Raw genomic sequence first — 10,145 nt, 5'->3', positions numbered from 1 at the left:
ATGACAGTCATTGAGTGCGGGACATCGTCAGCAGAAAACTCAGCTGGCTATCTTAGTCGCTCACTCGTCCCATTTGCCTAGGATGCTACGGTCACTGCAGCTTCGCCAAAGCGTCATCGCGCTTTTCTTATGGTTCGCTCATTTTATGGATGAACACAAAGTGCAAGGTACAGTGCAGTTGCTTCTGACTACGCATATGTCTTAATTCGACTAATAAAATGGAAAAACATGTTATTTAGTGCAATTGCAGTCCTTCATTCTTGGTATAATGCACAGCCTTGAACTTAAAGTTTTTACTATAGCGCATCTCCTCTGGCAGTTTGGTGGACAGAACAAATACAGTTATTCAGAGTGCAAAAATGTGAATATAGTTGCATGTGCATACAGTTATGTTGTGGTATATAACGTGAAGAGTTTGCTGATTACATGTGTAGGCTACAGACGCTTCTACTCAACGCCATCTGTTTTGAACTAGAATCAGATCATGTCTAAAGTAGTTTTTAAAAATATATATTATTATTTAGACAAATTGGCAGTTATATATTATGTCAGAAAGTCAGGCGCGCACTGAATTTGGAGTGATTCATGCTAAAAGTTACTTAATAACATTTGTCATAGAATTTCAAAATCGAAAACCGTGCGTTAACATTGAGACAGCACGTCTTTTTACTCTCGGAACTATTGTGCGAGTGAGGAGTAGCATACTTTGGAATGCTGAGTTGTATTGAGAAGTTTTGCAAGTGTTTACGTAGCCTATATATTTGCATGTCGTGTGCAAACAGCCCACTCTCATTCCATAGGCTGATTATTACTGTTAACCGAATTAATTGTGTGTGATGTCTGTATGCTACCGAGACCTTGAATTTCCCCTTGGGGATCAATAAAGTATCTATCTATCTATTAATGAGAAAATTAGAAAATAATGTGAGTGGAACGATGCAATGTTTTAGACTTGTTTCTCAGTGAAGTATACGATACTTTTTTACAGCTGGCAATTGCTGGCTTCAGCAAGGGAAGAATGGAAGGTGTCAGGTCCTCTATATGTCTGGGATGAGTCGGGAGGAGTGCTGCAGGGGTGGCCGCCTGGGCACCGCGTGGACTGAGGAGGATGTGCCTAACAACACTCTCTTCCGGTGGCTGATCTTCAATGGCGGAGCCCCGAATTGCATTCCATGCAAAGGTATGTAAAATATGAGTGCGTAAAAATATAACAGTGTGACGTAATAGGCATTAGCCTTTGCGATTATAACATAGTTATTAATAAAAAAAACTAAAAAAAACATGAAAAGGATAATGTTAACAAATTTCTTGGCCTGGCATCCATGTGCAAATATGACCTCAGTGACCTCACTAGTGGTCTGACTGGTGGTTCAATTTTCTCTGATTGATTTAGAGACATGTGACAACGTAGACTGCGGTGCGGGAAAGAGGTGCAAGATGAACAAAAGGGACAAGCCGCGCTGCATCTGTGCCCCCGACTGCTCCAACCTCACCTGGAAGGGCCCCGTGTGTGGGTCAGACGGCAAGACATATCGCACCGAGTGCGCCCTCCTCCGGGCTCGCTGCAAACGACACCCGGACCTGACTGCCCAGTATCAGGGCAAGTGCCGAAGTAAGTGCCCACTCAGAAGGTCTTGTTCTTTCATGTCCTCCACAGAAACCTGCCAGAATAAACAAGTCAGTGTTTCAGCTTTGATGATATTGGTACATGTAAAATACATGTCTTCACAGAAACGTGCCATGACGTGCAGTGTCCAGGAACCTCGACGTGTGTGGTGGACCAGACTAACAGTGCCTTCTGCGTGACGTGCAATCGCCTGTGCCCTGAGGCATCACTACCGGAGCAGTACCTCTGTGGGAATGATGGAATTGTTTATGCCAGTGCTTGTCACCTCAGGAGAGCCACGTGCATTCTGGGAAGATCCATTGGAGTTGCATACGAAGGCAAATGCATAGGTGTGTGAGAGCCGCGGGTAGATCTTATCTGACCCCTTTAAAACTTCAAATTGTCTGAAGTATTTCTCTTGGCCGCCATCGTGTAGTCATTTCTTAGCATCTGATCACCACAAGCTGTGCTTCCCTGCCATTGAACTCTGTTTCAAATTAAACATGTGTTTTAGGTCTGGTATTAATTGACATTGCTATACCATGGAGGGAACACAAAAGACGAATTAGATAGGGTGTTAGATTAGCACCCCCTCAAAGCAGTGCAATAGTGTTTAGCAAGCGCTCCGTGAAGGAGTAAATGGAGGAGTGCTGAATACTGACTTCATTGGAACAGTTCTTCCTGCAGTTCACCTCTGATACTCTTACAGCCATTTAAAGTGCACACAAATCTACACACACAATTCAAATGAGAAACCATTAGCAGGCGTAGTCAGTTGTTAACAGTTGTTATTCTGTCCCCTCCAAGATGCCCGGTCGTGTGAGGACATCCCCTGTCGCAGTGGAAGGAAGTGTCTGTGGGACACGCGCACCGGCCGGGGTCGCTGTGCCGTGTGCGAGGAGGCCTGTCCGGAGGGGGGCACCGGGGAGAGCGTGTGCGCCAGCGACAACACCACCTACACCAGCGAGTGCGCCATGAAGCAGGCCGCCTGCGAGAAAGGCCTGGTCCTGGAGGTCAAACACTCCGGGTCCTGCAACTGTAAGTAACGGAGACTTAAAAACCAAACAAAACAAAGCAAAAAAAAACTAAAACCAAACAGAACAGAAACAAACCAGACCAGAGCAAAACACACAACAAAAAGTCAAATTAGGATTACAAACAAAACAGCACCTCAAACGAAAACAGTCCCCTCTCCCTGCCCAGCCCCAGCAGCCCCAGCAGCCCCACTCTTCTCCCCACCCCTCCAACCTCTCTCCAGCCCCTCACCCTCACGCCACCCCCTCCCCTGCTCCAGCCCCTTCAAAAACACCAAATCCCTGGTGTAGACCACAGGGCACCAGAAGGAAATGGACTTTTTGGAAAACAGCTGTGCTTGTATGTGCCCTCTGTGCACTGCGACTTTCATTATTCATCACTATACAGAAAAACAGGACAATAAATCTATCACATATTAGTCTGATACATTGATTTTGGAGAGGATTCGGAGCACAAAAAAAGTGACATGTTTCTACTTAATTTGTAGTGTCAATATTGGTGTGTTTGAGTTATGTGGTGTTTTCAATTGGTAGCTCTAAATCACTTCGGATCCGTCATTACCGAAGGCTCTGTTCTGGGCAAAAGTACACAGAAATCTCCGGAGTGACACAAAATCGGAATAGTTTTCAGACTTCCAGAATGGAAACTTAAGATTTGACACAGTGCTTTCAAGGAAAAGTAGAAAAGCGTGTCACAGTCTTCCTGATGTAAATAGGGACATTAAGTCTTTATCACTCTATGAAACTTGCTGCATTTTTATGCCTGAAATACTGATGGTGTTATGTCTGTGTGTGTGTGTGTGTGAGCGTGAGTGAATATTGTATGATGTTTATGATAGTGTACCAGAATCCAAATATAGAGGTCTTAGCACATAAGGTAGATTATGTGCAACACCATAACCCTAGAATGGTCATATTACTACTGTAATGACACGTAAGTGGTGCCCTTGATGAATTATGGACAAATCTTTTACTATGCCCTCATTCAAAGGCATCCATTTTCTGACCAGTTGAGACCAGTTTCTGTGTCAGTAGTGTAGTTTGTGAAGTGAAGTTTATAAGGGAATGCTTATGTGTGTGTGTTTCTGCTTTCGTTTTTTTATTGTTTCAAGTTAAACAAAACATTCTGCTGGCAAAATTGGCTCCCTTAAAACGAAACTGCAAAAGAAAAAAAAGAAGCAACAATGAAAAATGAAAATGAAAAACAGATACCTGCAGGCCCCCACATCCATGGGGAACCAGCTGGACTCACTAGTGCCAAAATGAGAGCCTCTCTCTCTCTCTCTCCCTCTCTCTCTCTCTTTCTCCCTCTCTCTCTGTTTCTAGGCTTATAGGCCACTGAACCTACAGACCCTCACACGGTCCCCCCCACCTCATCACCCCACCCCCACCCCCCCTCCATTGCCAACCCTCCCACCCACTCCAGTGCTACTCCATCCTGCGGGCCCTTGTGCGAAATGACATTGCGTAATCTCACTCACCGTTGTCCGCCAGCGGAGCGAGCCGAGCCGAGCCGGGCCGAGCAGCAGCAGCAGCAGCAGTGACGGCGGCGGCAGCGGAACACAGCCAGCCAATTGAGTGCAGAGAGCAAGAGAGAGAGAGCAAGAGAGAGAGAGCAAGAGAGGAGAAAAAGAGGCTACGGCAGCCATTGCCTCTTGTTTCAGAACAGTGAGACTGCTGATGATGCAACAGCTCTCTGTGTACATGCATACATTTTTTGCATATATATATACACACACACATATATATATAAATATATTCCTTTATGTAGCCATCTCTGAAGAGCTGGAGGAGGATGTGGAAGATGAGGACCAGGACTACATGGATTATACTTATGTGTCTCCCCTTGTGACTGGATAGTCCAACATTGATAATGGGACACTCGAATCTGGCCTGCAGAGTCGTGTTTATAACTGTATATACTGCGTGTGCTTATTTATTTTACGTTGAAGGAAACAGACACGGTTATGTCTCATTGTGTGTTCTGGATGTCTATTTATAATACACATTTGTTTTTGTTTTTTTTCTCTTCCTATTTATACATCTGCAGTGGCTGACCAACTGTATACCTATATCTCACACTTTGTATATTACCCTCTAGAGAAATTTTATTTATTATGAGGTGCAATGCTACCCAGTGAATGTTAGAAGTCTTTGGTAAGCTGTATATTGCCTATTTGGTGATCTGTACAAATATTGTATGCTCTTGTGTTGGTCATTTTTATCTCCAGTCTTTGTAAGTGGAATACAACGTTAACCTGCATGTGGTTTATTTAATGGAAAATCTGATGCTCACTAATAAATGTATGGCTAGTGTGAGAAATGGATCTGTTTTTGTTTACAAATCAAAGCTGACCAAAGGGGCTTTGTTCATTTTTTTCTGGTGCATCTTATGTCTTCTTTTTTGAAGCATCTCATTTTGCATAGTGGGTGATATTTTGACAGTACAACAGGTTTGTGTTCTTTTCTACATTAAATTGTTGAACATTCTCTTTTGTCTGCTCCACAGTTTGGTTGTCTAAAATGTGCCATTGATAAAGCTTGAACACCATTTATGCCAATATTTGCAGTCAATGTTCTGTTTCATGTACAGCAACAGGACAAAGTTGGTTTATCATGATGTACAGATGTTAACTCAATATCAATCTTTGCATTATATATTATTTTCTCATTAATATATATTTTTTTCTCTTTATGTATTTTTTAATGTTATAGATCAGTTATAAATTTATAGTTTTGTATTTTTAATGTAAATGTCTAATGTATATAAATGGTTATGATGCTATTTGTAAAGCAAAAAATAGTCATACAGTAATAAAAAAAAATGTATTCCATGACACTTGCACTTTGACTTTTTCTGCTTTTAGCTAGCTCAAAGTGTAATACCATGTATTACATTCTTTTAAGAGAAGACTAACCCAGGTTTACACTGGTGTAGCACTAACTTAGCTAACTTAATTAGCCTTGACCCTGAGGATTAAACCTACAGCACTCCCCAGAGGCTATGGGCAAGGCATTATCCTGTGCTCGTGAGAAGTGGGTTACCTGAGAGGGCGGCCAAAGCAGTTGCTAACAACCAGCAGTTGTCCTTTACAGTAGGCTTGCCCAACGTAGGCTACTTGTCTGGCTGGTAAATAAGACATGAGGAGGTGGAGGAAACTCATTTTTGCCAGGAAGTTGCACAGACAGCTAATTGGCGAGGAAGACAAACACTGTCCTGTTTCGTTCCCCCTGTCTTGGCTGGATGGTTACAATTAATCAGGGAATTCTTGGAGGTCTGCGTTTAATCGGGCCGTGTGGGAGTTTTAACTGCTTCATTAGCAGTCGACTCAGTAACGCCACATTTGCCCCCTGTGACATCCAAAGAGGTCAGCCCAGTGTTTCAGATGGGCTTATCGTAATCTCCCATTCTGTGTGGAGTCAGTGCCTTCAAAAATGACTGGTACAGACGTCTGCCATGCTTCTCCATGGTGGAGCACATGTTTCTCCCTCTCTCTCTCTCTCTCCCTCACTGAGAGAAGAGCTGACTCAGCAGTGTTAGGCTTGGCTGGCTCTGTCTGCACTGATATCTCCGTGTTAAAAAAGGGGGTGGGTGGGGGTGGGGGCTGGTAGTGGATGGAGGTATCAGGGCTGCCCGCTACCCTGCCAGGCGGCATCTGCGATGGCTCAGGAGACTGAGTGCGGATCTAATCACATTTCACATTACTACAGCCAGCGAGATTGTTATCAGACCATGCTGTGGGATAGAGCGTGTCTGCGTCTGTTTTGGAAAAGGCAAAGGAAAAAAAAAAAACTCTGCCTCCATAACGATGTTAAAAGAAAAGCTGACGTGATTGTACAGAGCAGTTTTGTGTGTGTGTGTGTGTGTGTCTTCTTCCCATGCCCTCTGGGACAATATTATTGTCCTTGAAAGTTAGGGAGGATGCCCAAAGTCTAGTCACTTGTCTTGTTTCAGAAAGGGAGTGATGGTAATATCAATTCATGTGAGTTCAAACAAGGACACCATCTTTTCTAACTACTTTCTTTTTCTTCAGAAAGTAGGGTGTGTGTGTGTGTGTGTGTGTGTGTGTGTGGAGGGGGTGTTATTATGACAGCCTCACAGAAACCACAAGGTATTGAAAGGGGCGTTCCTAAATAAACAGTCTCCACAGTCTGAGGTGTAAAGAACTCATACAGGGTTGGCAGGCAAAAGCAAACAAGCATTTCTTTTTCCCCCTTTTGGTCGTCTTCTTATTTGTGCAAATGACAGTTTCCTTTTACCGACCCCTTCCTCCCTCACCCCCACCCCCATTTCTCTTCACCAAACTCCCAGCAGACAGGGCAGAAAGGCCTATCCTCACGGGTTGTTTCCTGGTGGTATAAGGGCATGGCGCGCGTGTGTGTGTGTGTGTGTGTGTGTCTCGGCACATCCCGGGCAGACAGTTGACCAGCAACCCCCTGCTGGGACTATCCCAGGAGTTCAATAGGAACGTGCGAGCCGGTCAATGGCTATGAGGCAGTGCCGGGCCGGTCAGCCGAGGTCTGTGCACTCACAGCATGCAACAGACACGGCTCAAAATAGACTGGACTTCGGGGTTTGTTTTGAAATGTTCTCTGCTGCTATCACTGTGATCAAAACCAGTCTATCTCCTGTCTTATGTGGCTGTCGACGTGCAGCGTAAGCACATATAGAATTTGGGCAAGCAGATTGACTAATTTTGTTAGTTTGCAACGTTGTGCATGAAAGACTAAATCATGGTCTGTGTGTTTGTGTATTTTAACAACTAGAACGCATTGGGGAGTTTGTGGGGAGCATGAATCCTGTTGCCTATTGGATCTGAGGTTAGGCAAGTTCACGGCCTTTGTCTAATTTATAGGTATTACAACTGTGGCGTGGGACCTGCAATCCCAGTTAAAGGATTCGGTGAGGTTCGCAATCCATTAAGTACTGTTAATGGAACATGTTACAACGTTCTTAGAAAATGCACTCGGAGTGCAGTGAGGGAGAAAGTAACCTCTCTCCCGTAATTGGCAAGAGAGCACACCGCCTGTTGGCTTTGAAACGCCATGACAGAGACACGCCGTATATCATGGCGGCAAATTGTTGGCATTTCTTTCGTTATCGAAAACATATTTATGTAAGACAATGGAGGCCTATGGGAAAGTGTGCTCCCCGGACAAAAGTCTGCACAGTGCGCCCCAAATGAGCATGCATTCCTCGTTACACCCCACTTTGATGGGGCCACCAAAATGAATGACCTTCACGAACATGAGAGGAATGAACATTTTGTTCCCTGTGAGGTAAGCCTTTTAAAAGCAACATGATTTAGGGTTGCACAATGCGTATGGTTCATAAACACACATACAATACAAAAGGGAAACATTTATTGGTTCATATAAAGAATGTTTAATGTTAGAAATGTAAAAAACATATCTACTGCATGAATATGCATAATCTTTGCTTTTTTCCCTCATTTTCATTGTCTATTTCATTAGGTTATTGATTTAATTGACATTGTTGTTTATTATTGCTATTCTCCTTATTATAGTCTGACCAACATTTTAATTTGTTCCCTGTTAAATTTAAGTATTATATTGTTTGTATTTGTTTGTCGCTTTGGACAAAACCGTATCCATAACCATTCCATATGACTGGCCTTTCAAATCATTTTATGAATGTAAAAATAAAAAACACAATGACATAGTTGTGATTTTTAGTCAAGTAGGCTTTAGTGTTGTAAGATCTGCATGCATGAAGCTGGGCAGATCAAAACTCAAATAAAATAATCTCTAGAGTTTATTGGTAAATCCTGTTTTTTCTATCGTTATGGTATGTATTTTAGCTATGTTAACTATGTTATATGCCAAGAATGACTGTTCATACAGTGTACCATAATAGACGTATCCTTGAGCACCTCAAACGTAATAAACCATGTATAAACATGTATAGTTAACCTGCCATATTAATATATACAATATTACCATGAGCCGCCAGGTGTCTTACCACTATTTCAATATTAAATACAAACATGAAAATGTTTCTTTTTTAATCAAAACTGAAAAGAGTGGTTAGTGAAACAGTGATTAGTATACTCTGGTGACAAAGAAATAGTTGAGAACTGCCATTAAAAAGTGATAATTTTCTCACCTACACTTTGAGTAGGTAACGATAACGACTTCCCTCTCTCTATCCAGGTGTAATGGAATGGAAGGAGAATTGACTTTTTTAAAGCAGATTAGCATAATGCTCCCCGCCAGACTGACACTGGATGAAAGGGGAACAGATTTAAAGTTTCTGTCTTGCAGACGGCTTTGTGAAGTTGTTCAGACATGGTTAAAGTTTAAAGATTAATCCGGGCTGTTCATCTGTCTGCATACTAATATTTGTCTGGGAGATAGCGGGAGATGGCTGAGCAATCGGAGAAAGTCTTAAGTTCCCTTAAAATACAAATGTCTTCAACCAGACAAAATATAATTTTTTTTGTTCCCCATTTCATTTCATTGACTCTTTGTGTCTGTGGAGAAAGTTTCTGAGCCTTCCAAAATTTGCCATCTGTCTATAGTAACTATTGGAAGAAAAAAACCCTGAGTCATTAACTATTAAAAGCTCAAGTGGTGGTGCCACCCTCTGTGGTGTCTGCAGTTGCCTGAGTCTATATGGGTGGTCTAGATGGCCCTCCTGTTCAATAAGGGTCTTATAAATATCTTTTATGCTCCTAAATGTTCCATGCAAGGCACTTTGAATTACGAAATGTGCTTGACACAAGCTATATGAGTGTTTAAAGTACACTTGTGGTACCTTGAACGCTGAAAGGCTTTTAACTCACACAATTTTTCCCTTTTTGAACAAGGGCTACAGATATTGTAATAAAGATATTTTTTTCCATTTAGAAGTGATATGCTGGACATCAAGCATGTGTCTCAAACCAACTTCACAGAGAGAGAGAGAGAGAGAGAGAGAGAGATAGAGATAGATAGATAGATAGATACTTTATTGATCCCCAAGGGGAAATTCAAGATAGTGTTTATAGATAGTGTGAAGTTGTACTAGCACTAATAGACTAAATATCCACCTGATTATATGGCAGAGAGATGAAATCTTGTCACCCACTGAATTTAATGACTCCTCCACTGTCCTTAAAATACACGCTCTCCACTTCTTCAGAGCATGTACAGCACGCAACATCACATGGGTGAACTCAGCTGAGATTCACCCCACAAGAGCCGTCATGCAGGAAGCCCCTGCTCTGTGTGTGTGTGTGTGTGACCGAATAAACGCCTCAGACAGAGTAGGAGGATGAGTCATCAGTTGTTGGGGAAACTCGCTGACCGTCGCAGTGGCCCACAGGGCTCTGTAGTCAGGGTCGCCTGTGTGTCAAAAGCAGGGGGGTTCAAGAGAGTCTAACAGAGTATGTAAATAAACAAAGAAATGATCAAATAAATAAATAAAGTTCTCCAAATGTCAGATGAGGTAGACATTACGCAAAGCTTCCCTAATTGGATATTCGGAGAATATGCAAAACAGT

At 42.6% G+C, this 10,145-nt stretch overlaps 1 protein-coding gene across 2 annotated transcripts; it reads left to right on the top strand.

Annotated features, from left to right (window-relative positions):
* Positions 1–5,398, top strand: fstb (follistatin b). 2 transcript variants are annotated; one of them, XM_076284516.1, is made up of 6 exons: positions 1–167; positions 989–1,180; positions 1,394–1,612; positions 1,732–1,956; positions 2,414–2,644; positions 4,412–5,398. In XM_076284516.1, exons 1-6 carry the CDS (start codon positions 83–85, stop codon positions 4,498–4,500), a joined length of 1,041 nt encoding a protein of 346 aa, XP_076140631.1. In that variant the 5' UTR covers positions 1–82; the 3' UTR covers positions 4,501–5,398. The 2 variants fall into 2 exon arrangements, with proteins under 2 accessions (XP_076140631.1, XP_076140632.1); XM_076284517.1 differs by lacking the exon at positions 4,412–5,398 and adding an exon at positions 3,967–4,315.
* Positions 5,399–10,145: the final 4,747 nt, after the last annotated feature.

The sequence above is a fragment of the Alosa pseudoharengus genome, unplaced genomic scaffold, assembly GCF_046254945.1.
Source record: "Alosa pseudoharengus isolate Yale_2024_CS ecotype anadromous, Long Island Sound unplaced genomic scaffold, YU_APseudo_1.1 YU_APseudo_1.1_scf_14, whole genome shotgun sequence".
Classification (NCBI taxonomy): domain Eukaryota; kingdom Metazoa; phylum Chordata; class Actinopteri; order Clupeiformes; family Clupeidae; genus Alosa; species Alosa pseudoharengus.
Note: the sequence above shows the minus strand (reverse complement) of the source record. Positions and strands in the feature narration are given on the sequence as shown.